This window comes from Ursus arctos, chromosome Y, assembly GCF_023065955.2.
Source record: "Ursus arctos isolate Adak ecotype North America chromosome Y, UrsArc2.0, whole genome shotgun sequence".
NCBI classification, from domain to species: Eukaryota; Metazoa; Chordata; class Mammalia; order Carnivora; family Ursidae; genus Ursus; species Ursus arctos.
The window spans coordinates 25,923,173-25,937,256 of record NC_079874.1 but is presented as its reverse complement, the minus strand read 5'-3'; the positions used below and the strand labels follow the sequence as shown (position 1 = coordinate 25,937,256).

General features: G+C 45.3%; 1 protein-coding gene across 5 annotated transcripts in view; it reads right to left on the bottom strand.

Moving 5' to 3' along the window:
• The window catches only part of LOC113240758 (patatin-like phospholipase domain-containing protein 4), a 51,796-nt gene that overhangs the window by 37,486 nt on the left and 226 nt on the right, over positions 1 to 14,084 (bottom strand). For 4 of the 5 annotated variants that reach the window (XM_044391867.3, XM_044391868.3, XM_048213862.2 and 1 more), the window contains exons 2-4: positions 12,833 to 13,025; positions 9,107 to 9,201; positions 8,811 to 8,946 (exon numbers count right to left, since the gene is read on the bottom strand). In XM_044391867.3, the coding sequence (XP_044247802.1) occupies positions 8,811 to 8,946; positions 9,107 to 9,201; positions 12,833 to 13,012 (411 nt within the window). In that variant the 5' untranslated portion in view covers positions 13,013 to 13,025. The remainder of the gene's footprint in view (positions 1 to 8,810; positions 8,947 to 9,106; positions 9,202 to 12,832; positions 13,026 to 14,084) is intronic. The other variant, XM_044391869.3, reaches the window with a different exon arrangement.

Genomic DNA, 14,084 nt, shown 5'->3' with positions numbered 1-14,084 from the left:
ATTTAGTGAAGTTATTTGGCAAAATGCAACATTGCACTGTAGCGATAACTGGAACAGTTTGTGGATAGCACACATATTGTGCAATTGCCGTACTTAACGCTCTTTAAAGAATCAAAGACACTCTGTACATATAACAATTTATTTCAGTACGCCGCACAATTAGATCTGCCCTCCAAAAAAAAAAAAAAAAAAATCACTACCATTAGAATCAGAATTATGTGTTTTTTCCCCCATGTGTCAGAGTATAATGTGAAGTTCACAAGTTAATGCTTGAACTCTTTTGCAGTGTTTGGTTGAAAAATACTCCTCAATTACTTTCCTACAGATAAGAACAGTACAAACCCCCCTCGCTGATAGGAAGAGCTCATCCAACAGGAAAATGCCTGCCACTGCTCTCAGTCAATGTATCTATTCTGTCATACCGCACTTCCCTTTTATACGTGCTGCTGATTTGTATATCAAACTAAGTTTCGTGGGGAAATTAGCTTCCACAGTTAGGACCGAAGTAGCTTTTCTTATTCACGGTCCGCTTCCTGCCATTTTATTGGAGGCAAAGAGGGTTTTCTAAGGAAAGAGACAAACGCAGACATTCTCAGGCCACTTGATAAGACAGTAGACCTAAATGTGTCCTCCTGCCTGTCTTGCTGTGTTGTTTTCCCAGTGAGATTTTTCTCACCAGTAAATCGCAATACATGGAGTGCAGAGGTTCTCATCAAGGGCAGGGGGTGTTTTTGTTTCGCGATGTGTGGAGACAGTACTGTGTGTCACAGCTGTGTCTGGGGGGCGGGGGTACTACTGGCATCTGGTGGGTAGAGCCCAGAGAGCCTTGTAAACACGCTGTAGTGCACAGGTCGTACCACCACAGAGAAGTAGAGGACCCCCAAATATCAGGGGCATCATGGTTGACAACACTGACGCAGAAATCAGGGTCTTGCCATTCGCGGCCCATCGCAGGGCCCAGCACTTTAAGCAATGGACGTAGGTGCAAACATTGGTTTGCTTTCTGTCTCATTCTTACTAAATATACAACGATAAAAATAACAGTGACTTCCTGCAGCAACTGTACCAACACTGCCAAGTGCATATTCAATACACGTTCTGACTAGCTCTTTTCATTTCACATTTTATAGAAAAGGGGTGTTTAGGAAATTATGTGGCCTGGCTCCCTTAGAGAATACATTCCCAACAAGTTCCATTTATGCCTAGAGTTTGCTGTGGGGTTTAATGAGGATCTGGCTGTTTATTCAGAGCCTGCTGGTGTAGTTGAAATTCAAAGACAGATTCAAATTTATCTTCCCCAGTCTTCCCAAGATAATGACCAATCTTAAATTCAGGCCTTATTTCACCTTCAGAAGGCTACATGTGAGAAGATCTTGCTCTAAGAGCATTCTCGCCACGTGTGCAGAAATCTAGGACATGGTAGCAATGGAGACAGGCTCGTTCATCCCCCAAGGGACGTGGTTCTGCACGAAAGCTTTCCTGGGAATATAGATCAGCGAGCATTCACTTGGGTCGAGAGACCAGCTCAGACCACATATGTCCATCGGTTTTAAACATGAAGAATTCAATGACGGATCCTAATTCAGACAAGTGGCCAACAGCGCCGTTCCTCAGCATGGTTAATTTCAAAATCATTTCTGCTCAGCTGTGCTAGTGACATACGAGTGTCTTATAAACAAAGGATTTACCTCCCTCATCACACTTTGCTGAAGGCTCAGATTAAAATGTGCTTGGATTTCCTGACGGCACGTTTCCTTGGGAAGAAAAACAGCCCAGACTTCAGGGGATACTGTGTAAAGGGGCTCGCGAGTAAAGGACTTGCCACACACCCATGGCACATGGGAGAAGAGTCAGAAGGTCCAAGACCCTGAGCCGGTGGGTACTCAAGAGGACCTGAGGACGCCCTTCCACACACGTGGTCTTCATGACAGTTTGTGCGGTAGGTGGCTCAGTGTGGATTCCAACTTATGAAGAATCCAAGGCACTGAGAAATTGTGCCAACAATCCCATCCACGCTCCACCGAACAGAAGTGCTAGGCTCTTCCAGTACCAAAGTACCGTCTGCCTTTGCAAAATAGGATCTCAATTTGAGGTTGATCTGTTGACAACAACCGACCCACAGCCATGAATGATCAGTGGATTTCATCCTCCTCGGGAACATTTCATCTGCCCCTCAACTCACCGCAAAAAAAAAAAAAAAAAAAAAAAAAAAAAAAAAAAAGAGTGTGGTATCCAAAATGAATCTCTCTGGTTGTGGAGAACAAAATGCAAAGCATTGGGAGGAGGGGGCCTCTTGGGGCTCTGGTCTAAGTCTATAAAGGTTTCTTCCATCTGGGGATCATCTCCTACTTGTACGGTAGCATATATCACATGTGTCACCCTCTTTTGGCTCAGTCGCTACTGGGGAGCAGGGGCGGACTTGGCATGAGTAAATTCTGGACAAAGTAGTATCCAAAGACCACATGCCTGTCTTGTAGTGGTATATAGAGAATGGGGGGGAGGGGGAGGATACCACCACCAACAGCCCTGAGCATCTTCGTCTTATGCAGGCTGCTGTAACAACATACTACAAACTGGGTGACTTAACAGCAGACATTTATCACAGTTCTAGGGGCTGCAAAGTGCAAGAACAGAGCACCTGCAAATCTCGTGTCTGGTGAGAGCCCACTTCCCATCTTCTCACTGTGTCCTCTTGTGGCCAAAGGGGCAAGAGTGTTCTCTGGGTCGCTTTATAAGGGGGCACTCTTCCCATTCGTGAGTATTCTGCCTTCATAACCTAATCACTTCCCAAAGGCACCACCTGCTAATACCATCTCATGGGGGTTAGGGTCAACCCGAATTTTGGTGACAGAAACATTCAAAACATAGCATTCCAACCTTGGGTCCCCCAAATTCATGTCCTTCTTGCATGCACAATATATCCAGTCCTTCCCAACAGCCAAAAAAAAGGTCTCAATTTGTTCTAGCATCAACTCAAAGTTTAAAGTTCCAAGTCTCACCTAAATATCATCTCAATCAACTGGGTGAGACTCGAGGTACCATTCATCCTGAGGCAATCTGTTCTCCAGCTGTGAACCTGTGAGATCATGTCATGTGCTTCTAAAATATGTGGTGAGAAGGCACAGGATAGACATTCCCATTCCAAAAGGGAGAAACAGGAAAGCAAAAAGAGGTAACATGTTCAGAGCAAGTCTGAAACCCAAGGGCGCAAATGCCATTAGACCTTAAGGCTTGAGGATAATCCTCTTTGGCTTGATGTCCCGTCCTGCAGGCCCGTGGTGGCAGGGTCCGGGTTCTGAAGCTTTGCTGCGCAGGGGTGGGGCCCCACCTCTGAGTGTCCTGCCACAAGTTCCCCAGAACTTGCCTCTTGTCTGGGGTCTCCACAGTGGCCCTACTGCTGTGGCTCCGAGCGGGGAAGGACTGTCCAGGGAGAAGTGAGTGTGTCTACGTTGCCCTTATACTCTGGGCTTCTCAGGAGAGGAGCAGCCCTGAGGATCTGTGCAGTGCCTCAGGGTCATACTTCCATTGTCTTGGACAATAGTCCTCGCTTCTCTTTAGATAGCTGACAGCATTCCCCTTAAGGTGTCCGTTTGGCCACACCTTCCAGTTCTGTTCTAAAGACGCTGTTACTCTTTTCAATAAGGACAGGCGGAGAATGGTCCAAATCTTTAAGCTCTACCTCACTTTTGATAATCAAGTCCATCTTTAAGTCATTTTCTCTCTTCTTGCATTTCACATAAACAGTCAAGAGAAACTAGGCAGCTCCTTCAACACTCTGCTTAGAATGAGGCCTCATCAAATACCCATTTTTACTCTGACAAGTTGTACCTTCCAGAAAGTACCAGGAGCCTTCATTGATACCTCATAGCAGGGAGGGCCTTTCCTCCAGTGTCCAAGACCTTGTCCTCGTTTCTGAGACCTCATGAGAATGGCGTTACTGTCCATAGTCCTACCACCATTCTGCTCACAGGCCCTTAGGGAGTCACTGAGAAGATGGCGGCTCTGTCTCCAGCTCGCCTCTTTCTTGTCCGAGTCCTCTTCAGAAGCATCTCTAAAGGTCCACTCACAGCGATGTGGGCTCTTTGTAGCACGTACATCTACGTTCTTCCAGCCTCTGTCCATTACCCAGTTCCACAGCGTCCCCACTTCCCAGTACCCGTTTCCCGTCTTCATGCATTTGGGATGCTAGAGAAAACTACCACAGCCTCGTGGCTTCTACACAACAGAAACTGCTTTCTCCCATTTCTGGAGGCGGGGACGTCTGAGGTCACCGTGCCGGCAGATTCAGTGCCTACTGAGAGTTGCTTCTCGCTGTGTCCTCACAAGGCGGAAAGGCAGAGCTAGCTGTCTGGGGTCTGTTTTATCAGGGCACTGATCCCATTTATGAGGGCTCTACCTTCATGACCTCTTCACCTCCCAAAGGTCCACCTCCTGATCCTGTCCCGTCAGGGATTGCGAATTCCCGTGGGGGGCTGCAGACATTCAGATCATAGCACTGAGTTACATCACTGTGCACGCGAGATTCAGAACACTATGGAAATCCAATCCCGAAGAAAGGGAATCTTTGCACCACAGAATTGGTCAACACAGGTTCGTAGAAAACACTCAACTATCGTTGCAGATATCAAATGAAAGAATCATCTTTCGTGCAACGAGAAGCAAAGTTAATTAATATAATTTAAGTAGGAGTCCTCACAGAAACGCACATTTATAAAAGAAAACCCGTGGTGAAGAGGGGTAACATGCCCCAAAAGATGGCAAAACGAGGTAGTAATTCATTTCCTGAGATACTGTACGTGTAGGTTAGCACACTGTTTGTGAACACGGAGGCTAAGTAACACACAGGGAGAGCACTAAATGTGCAAGAAAGGGTAAATCTTCCTGCTCAGAAAGAAAGCTGTGACACTTCCCATTTCACGACTGACTCATACAGGCATGCTGACCAGAAACGTGTGTGGCTTAGTATCAGATATGTTGACTATTTACTGAATACTGGCTGTAGTCAACATGCACACAGGGCTTTCCTGCTGAAACACACTTTTACTTGCTTTATTCCATTGTTCTCCATGGTAACAGAGATTGACTTACTATGTCCATTTCACAGTTGGAAAAACTGAGGCTCAAACATAATTAGCCCCGGGGGACACTGTCAGGAAATGGCAGACCTAGATATGAATGTTGAGAGATGTGCATAAATATGATTACTGTAAGAGAGCACACACACACACACACACACACACCCCACACTCACACACACACAAATGAATTGACATACATACACGCATGCACACACATGCTTTAACATACATAGACACCCTGTTTGTAATTAAAGGTGGCAGTCACCTGGTAGATAATAAAGAGCCCAGCGTTTAAAAAAACAATAAAAACACTAGTTTGAAAGGGAGTAAACAAGTTAATGATAAAATGGGTATAAAATGCAACATGGTGGTTGAAATCCCTAGTATTTAGTGCTCCCAGATTCCTTCTCTAGCTACCAGTTGATACCTGACATCCTCTACCTCTGGTTTTGGCCTCAGTCTCTCTGTCTCTGTCTGTCTTTATCACCTCCAGAATTTTCAAATACTGGGAAGTAAACCCAAGGCTGTGTGTTCAGAGCCAGGTATGCAAAGTTCCCAGGAGACTCAAGTGTGCACTGTGGGGATGCTTCCCCTCTTGGCTTTGGGAGGCTTCCCGTCTCCCCGTGAGGGAGGGAAGTGGAAGGGCTGGCAGGCGGCTTCCTCCTCTCCCTCAGCACTGCACTAGGTGGTCAGAATGGCCATCCTGCCGCATGAAGACAGGGCATTGCACCACTGGACTCTTTGTTACTCAGAGCACAGAAGCAGATGATGTCCCCACCCAGGAGGGAGTTTGCTTTCTTTCCCCTCCATGCCTTTTCTTCTTCCCTCTGCTAGTCTCCACCAGTCTTAACTGTTGAACTAAACGCTCCTTTTGAGTATTCCAGGCATGGATTTCAGACATTTTATAGCCACTGTCTGCCGTCAAGGAACTATCCATCCTTCCTATTTTTAGTTCTGAAAAAGGTTAGAGCATTCTGCTAAATATTTAAAATGCTTCTTGTATAACCTAGGATAAATGTTAATTATTCAATTATTCTCCTTACAAGATATTACACATTTGTGTCAACTATTTCTCTTCTGTTCAATGAACTCAAGTAATTATACCAATTCACTGAATAGTTATTATCCAAAACAAAGGAAATTGAAAAAAAATCATGTTTACTTACTGCAATAGTTTGCTATTGCTGCTGTAACACATTACTAGAAACTTAGAGGCTTTAAAGTAACAAACGCGTACCTTTTACCATGCAGTGTAGCAACCAGAACCTCTCGGGAAGCTAAAACCAGGGTGTTGGGAGGGCTACCTTCCGTCTGGGAGGCTGGAGGGGAGAATGTTTCCTGCGCGTTCAGATAGTGGCAGGAGTCACTTCTACTGGCTGCAGGACCCCTTTGTTTTGCTGGCTGTCAGGGGATGGCCCACAGCACCTACTACCTCTGTGATATTCTAGCATGACTGTTCAGAATGAGCAATGGTGCCTGGCATCCAGGGAAGATCTCTGCTTTTAAGGACTTAGGAATTAGGTTGGAACCACCAGATAATCCAGGGTCATCTCCCCATTTCAAGATCTTTACCTCAATTATATGTACAAAATCCTTTTTGCCATGGGAGGTGACATATCCACAGGTGCTGGAGATTAGGGTGTGGGCATCTTTGGAGACCACCACTCAGCCAGTCACATTGCCACATGAAAGGAATTGAGAGGGGGATGATTTCATCCAGCATGTGATGTCATCAAGCAAAACGTTGGACATCTGGACCGTAGTCCCAGCTGGGCCACTGACCAGCTCACTTATTCTGTTAAGTACATTCAACATGTAGGATCCAGATGCTTTGTTCTTTTTTTTTTTTTTTTTTAAATAGGTTCCACACCCCGTGTGGATCCCGATGTGGGGCCTGAACTCAACAACCCTGACATCAAGACCCGAGCCATGATCAAGAATTGGATGCTCCCGGCTCCTGGGTGGCTCAGTGGCTTAGGTGTCTGCCTTTGGCTCAGGTCCTCATCTCAGGGTCCTGGGATCGAGCCCCACATCGGGCTCTCTACTCAGCTGGGAGCCTGCTTCTCCCTCTCTCTGCTCCTGCTCTGTCTCTCTCAAATAAAAAACCAAAATCTTAAAAAAAAAAAAAAAAAAAAGAGTCGGATGCTCAACTGACCAAGTCACCGACACGCCCCTTCTTTTGTTTTGTTCTCAATGAAGCCGTTGTCACAGATCCACCTCCGTTCATTTCTGTATCCATTCCCATTCACTGGCTGATGCCATATTGATGGCGCAGGGACTATCACAGTGGACAAATCAGAGCAACCCCTGCCCGCCTGGAGCTTACACTCTCGTGAAGGAAGACGGACAATAAACACTAAATGGGTAAAGCAGCAAACTACGTAGTATGTGAACAGTCATGGGTAAGTTAGGAGGGGTTACGGGAAACCCCAGGGGCTCTGCTACTGTCAAGATGGAAGCCAAGGATGGATGCAATGAGCAGGTAACAACTGGATCGAATGCTTCCTGCTTTCTGACACAGTGACCGCAGTCCTACTGCCCGCCAGCCAGAAGAGGCCTTCCAGCACACGGACAGCCCCCCGTATCTCTGCTGACATTGGCAGGTGGTGACAACTCAGGCATGGACTGACCAACTCCTCCCTTTATAGTTTGCAAGTCTCCACGAGATTATAGAAAAATGTCTTTTTCTAAGATGGAAACACTATTAATTTATAAGTGCAAGACGGCATAGTCAGCACACCAAGGAAAAATATTCTAATCTATTAAGTCACAAAGTAATTTTACTTGTCAGTTCAACATTTCATTAGGTATTTCAAATTATATCATTCACACAGTAAAACTCCAACAGTTAGACTCGACAGTAAAAATCAATGCGTTTATCAAGTAATTCAGGCAGAACTTTCACCAGTTACCCTCAATCCATCGCCCACTGCTGTGTCCAAACACACATTCTCTGTATTATCTGAAGCTGGCCGTGATTCCCACCAAAGGGAAAACAGAGAAAAAACTGCCCAGCTTTTGTAAGAAAAACGCGCTCTTTCCAATTTACAAAGATTTGATGTATTAGCTTAGCAAGCACACTGTTATTTGCAACTCTAGCCAAAGTATTTCCCAGAGATAATAAATTCGCAACTGAGCAACCTTCAAATGTGTCTGGACAGAAATGCATGAAAACAAAATGAGAGGAAGAAATGGAACATTCGATTGGAAAGTCAACAGACCTAGGGTCCAGAATGCGTTGCCACAGGCAGTCGCTATGACCTCGAACACGTCACGTAAAAGCTCTCCACCCGTTTCTTCTCTTTAAAAGCAGGAAAGAGTACAAAGGCAGTAATCACACCGGTCCTACCTGATGTACAGAAGGCCTGCGGAGGACTGAATAAGACAGCACGTGTACGAAGCCTGACGTGAACTGGGAGATACCAGCTATGTCATTCAAGGCACTTAGTGCTGCTACCCAGCCACACGGGCAGCCTGCCTCCCAGGTGCACGGGGACGTGCTGACAATCATGGGAAAAACATAGAACCACTACGGGAGGTCTTGGGAGCCTCCGAGGTGGCCTCTAAGAGACACTGGTTAACCCGTTCATCAAACACTTATCGCGCACTCACCCTCTCTCAGGCATGATAGGAAACCCTGGATCTAGAGAACGTGGTCGTGCTCCTTGTCTGGGAGAAGTAATTAAATCAGGCCTTGCTGAATTGCTCTAACACGAGAGGAGGCTGTGTTACCTTGATGAGGTCCTCCCTGGAGGGAAAAGTGGAGACCAGGTAATTTTCTCTGGTTTTGGTGTTGGTGATGGATACGTGCAGTCGGTTGTGGGCCAGCTCATGAGCGTTGGAAGGGAGAATCAACTCCATTCCGTTTCTGAAGAAGATAAAGTGACCCGCGTTATTCACCTTGAATTATCGAACGCCTTGTAAATATTTTAGAAGGGAGAAAGCTGAGCTGAGCATGCCACAGTTTATACAGAGCGTCCCCAACACTCATGTGCTTTGGGGGAAATGTTCTATATACATGTATATACCTCAATCGGGCCATGAAATCATAGCCAGGTGTTACTGCCCCAAAAGACTGCCTTCGAATTTCTTCGGCGAACTTGTAGGTAAATTCGTTACATTCCTGAAAAAGGAAATGAATAGGTGAACCTATAATTTGTAAAGAAAAAAAAAAATTCCTTGTTTTTCCAGAATCCTGTGGCCATCACCCAACCACCTGGACCCTAGATCTTATCAACACAACCCTTAGCCTTTCCTTTGGTGCCCCTTTCCTTCACAGCTACGTGAATCCCCACCAGACCTGGCCCTCACCCACCATTCTTAGTCCCTAGGCAAGCTATGCATTCTCCCAAGTCCGATCTTTTTTCCCTTTCTTCTCTTTTTAAACCACCTCAAATGGCTTCACCCACATCTGGGAAAACCTTAAAGGCTCAATTCTGATTCTCATTTAGCACAACTGACCTCCTCTCCCATCCCAATTCTGTGGTTTCTGAAACAGTCCGATTACAGCAGTACCGATTACTAATGTCAATACCAATGACCAAGATAGGAGTCGTGATGACTACTGTTTGTCTTTGGACATGAGTCTTGGGCATTGGTCTTGGGCATTGGTAGTCTCTGAGTAGTGAGGAGGGTAGGCGTCTGTGCTGGGATTCACTGACGTAGCTTCTGTTAGTTCATCTTCACATAACCCTGCAAGGTGGGTATAATACCCCACTTGACAAGAAAACTGAGGTTTGGGAAGATTAAACATCTTTCCCAATATCTCATCAAAACTCCTGCAGAGTTAGGATCTGAACCCAGGTCTATGTTTCCTTTATTAATTCATGCATGATGCAACTTATACCGGGTCTTAGGCACTGGGATTCAGGTGGAATGAGATTCAAAGAGCCCCTGCCCTCATGAGACCTAGGACTGTCTCAGTGCGTAGATCCCAGAGCAGTATGAGAGCGGTAAGCAGAATCAAGCTTCCCACCCCCAAGGATGGCTACATTCTAGTCTCTGGATTCTGTGAACGTTTCCTTACATGACAAAAGAGATTCTGCAGATGTGAATAAGTTAAAGATTTTGAGATGGGGAGGTTATCCTGGATGATCTAGGTGAGTCCAATGTAATCACAAGGTCTCTGTAAGTGAAAGAGGGAGGCTGGAGTATCAGAAAGGGAAGATGCTGTGTTTAAGGCTTAAAGATGGAGGGAGGGGCCCTGAGCCCAGGAATGCAGGCTGCCTCCAAAAACCGTAAAACGCCAGGAAACAGATTTTCCTCCAGATCCTCCAGAGGGAGCATTGCCTGCTGCTGATTTGAGTTTGGCCCAGTGAGAACTTTGCAGGATTATGACCTCCAGAAATGTAAGACGATACATGTGTGTCGTTTTAAGCCACCAAGTTTATGGTCATTTACTGTAGCAGAAACAAAAAACTAAGATAGGGGCATCAACCAAGGCTTCCCTCCAACGAGACATCAGGGTGAGACCTAAAATGTGAGTAGGAGCTGGACAGGAGATTGCGGGGGGGGGGGGGGGGGCGTAGATGAGGAAGACTGGCAGAGACAACTGTGAGCACAAGCCAGCAAGGAGCACTGACCTGAAAGTCATCCTCAGTGAGCCATGAGAGAACTAAGTCACCGGGGGTCTTGGGAGGCAGGCCAAGAAATCTGGATCCTGTCCTAAGTCAAAACAGAGCCCTGGGGGTGGGAGGGGAAGGGAGGGGGAGTAAGACAAGCAGATTTGTGTTTGTGAGGTGGTGAATGGACACGGCCCTGCTGTCGGGAATGTGTGCTCCTTCTACTAGGCCAGACTGCCCACTTAACCTACTTTCTTGTATTAACTTTAGTTACACACACACACACACACACACGTGTGTGCCACACACAGACACACACAGACACACACTCCCCTGACCAGACTGGAAACTTATTAAGCAATGGACTTACTCATCTTTGTGTTCCCACTGTATCTAACACCATGCCTTGCAAATTATGGGCTGAGAAGAGGCTTGCAGCACTAAGCTCTTAGGTATGGACGTCTAAATTTGCCTGCCACCTAAAATACACCCGGCATCAGGTGCTCCTCTTAATTATACATGCATAAGCTCAGAACTAGATTAATTACTCACGTATTTGTCACAACACCACAAAGCTCGAGGAACCATCAGCAAGAGCTGAGCTAACATGGATGTGAATAAGTAGAAAACAGTTTGCTAAAAATCTCAAAGCAATCCTACAACTGATGTATTTCAAATGCTAAAAAGAAAAGAAATAAAATAACCTTAAGTCAACTGGCTGGAAATTTATTTTGACAAAGGAGAAATGAGGATGCTTATTTTGACTAAGGAGACACGAGCATGCTCCAGGTAAATACAGAGAATCATTCTGCACCTTCCAGTGTGAGCACCCAGTAAGTCCTGCCCTTTACCAACCCAACAACCCACCCAATTGTACCAACACAACTATATGATACAACAGGGTCTCCGATTTCTGAAAAAAAAGATACAAGAACAGGTAATCTGACTTAAATATGATATCAAGTCTCAAATCCAGAGGAACCATCAGTGTCTGAACATCACAGAATTTTAGTTAAGTGGCTGTATGTTGGCAGAATTTCCAGATCACGTTACTTCTAAATCACACTTAATACGTTTCTAAATCTGAGGATCTGAAACCAGGTCTATTCAATTGCAAAGCTAAGGATTTGCCCCACCTAAAGGAAGGATGGCACTGACAGGAGGAAACAACCCCTCAGGAGTAACCAGCCTCAAGAGTTCTGGAAAGCAGTCTAACCCGTAGGATTCTGCTAGCTTGGGGGGTGTTCACACTTTACGTCTACATTCACTGCTTTCGGGTTCTCACTCTGTGCAACTGTACGGCACTGCATCCCTTCTCTAGTTTTCAATAAAGCAACTGTACAAAGACAGGAAGAAAACATAAGTGGATTCTCATACGACTTGCCTCAAATCCAGTTTCTCTTTCATAAGCAGCTCATCCTAGATGATGAGAACAAGATTCTGGATGTTAAAATTTTGTGGTTTTGACATTTCAAATGTGACTTAAATTTATTCTTGGGCATGGATGTGTTAATTATTATTCAATTATTGTTCAAAGCCATTAGAGTATGTAAGTAATGAATGGGTAGGATATTCTGCACCTATGGGAGACAGTTCTCCCAGTCAGCAAATGCATAAATGCTTTCTAGAAGCAGAAAACATTTTTACAACATAGATTGCATTAGATGTAATACCTAATGAAGGCTTATTTTCATTACTTCTGGATAAGCTGCTTGGAATTCACAATTTTTAACTGTGAGAATGAAAAACAAACAAAATCTCTGTATCATTCTGCTTAATAGAAATTATTGGTCCACATTTTTCTTTATACACCTCCTTGTAAATGGGAGGGAACAAAGCATTATCGGCCATGTGTTCCAGGCCTTGAAAACAGGGCTGGTGTTCTCATGACCAGAAAAAGAAGACATATCCTTTGCTTGAAAGAAACAGAGCTGGAATCTTTAGACTAAATACACACTCAGGAATTTAAAAAAGGCATTTTACTTCCTTGTCTCACTGTCATCCAAAATAATCTTTCCGAAATCCAGAAGACAGATCCGTAAGAATTAAATTTTGAAAGAAAAGTCTTAAGCTTTTCTGTTACCCAGGCAAAGGATTATTTCTCTGCAGTTAACTTAGTAGAGCTAACCTCCCTGCCCGTCGCTCGGTGTTAATTTCCGGACAAGGAACGCAGCCTGGTTACTACTTCATTACCTCTATTTTTTCTGGTGCTGTTAGCAGGATGGTAGCAACCAAGGATCCCGCAGAAGCCCCTGCAAAGGCCTTGACTTCTTTCAGGAGCTTTTTGCCGTGTGTACAAAGTGCAGATGCTGCCCCCAAGTGGTAAATGCCCAGAAAGCCGCATGCTGCAAATGATAAGTTGATGTGCTTCATTCGGGCTGCGACACTAATGATAACAGAAAACAAAAATGCTGTGAAGTTGGTGGCGTTTATTACACGTGGTGTGTTGTCTCCTGCCTCATCGTTCCAAGACTTTGTTTTAATATAACTTCTCTGTGCTAAACACAGTATCGTCAATGAAAGTGTCATTAAATAGGCAAATTTTTCAAGGAAACTTTTTACACTCTCATCTTGGCCCGATACAGTTGTATTAATTTTAAAAAGTTAAATGCCCTCTGTAGTCATCACATAGATTATGCAATCGACTATTTGATTACCCGGCAAGAAACAGATCAACAAATTAAAATTGGCAAGGCATTTAGTCTTTTTTTCTTGATCTTCTTTAAACTTTTTCGGGGACGGCTGCTATGGTGGAAGGTAAAATCGCTGCACACTAGCAAATTCCAAAAAGACATACGTGCTCTTTGCAAGTGCATCACTACATTTCAGGAGAAATCCCTGCCTCCCTTGCCCCACACTTCCATTGCAAGCATCAGTATATGTTATTTTTTAAAACCCCAAAACCAAAAAAAAAGGTGCTTACAATTATTCCATAATGCAATAAGCTATTATTCAACAAGGCAATGTATTTATTTCATTGCCTAGTTTCTCATGATAAACTAAGGTCATGACTGGCAAGGGCAATTGAAGGCTCCAAGAATTGTTATCCGCACCAACTGATTACTTGTGATCAATTTAACGATGGAACCGTGTTCCGGAAGCCTCAGTGGGCCCGATGTGAACACGTGGAGGAAATCGTACAGCCACAACGTTGCTCACCTGGATGCCCCCGGGGTCTCCTCCCCGCCCCCTGCCCCTCCCCCATTCCAGTCCGGGGAGTTCAGGTGAGGCACAGAGCCTGGGCCTCGAGTTTAGGGGCCTAAGACCTTTGTTCTATTCCGGAGGAGGCTCAGCCGAGGCAGCCGAGCCCCGGTTTAGGTTTAATTTCTGCAGACTGGAGTGGAGTGGGGGAGCTCAGCATCCGGGCAGCAGGCATGCGCAGGCCCAGCATCGCCCTGGGGGCCTGGGGGCGGCGGGGCGGGGGTCGCAGCCGCACCAGCCCGGG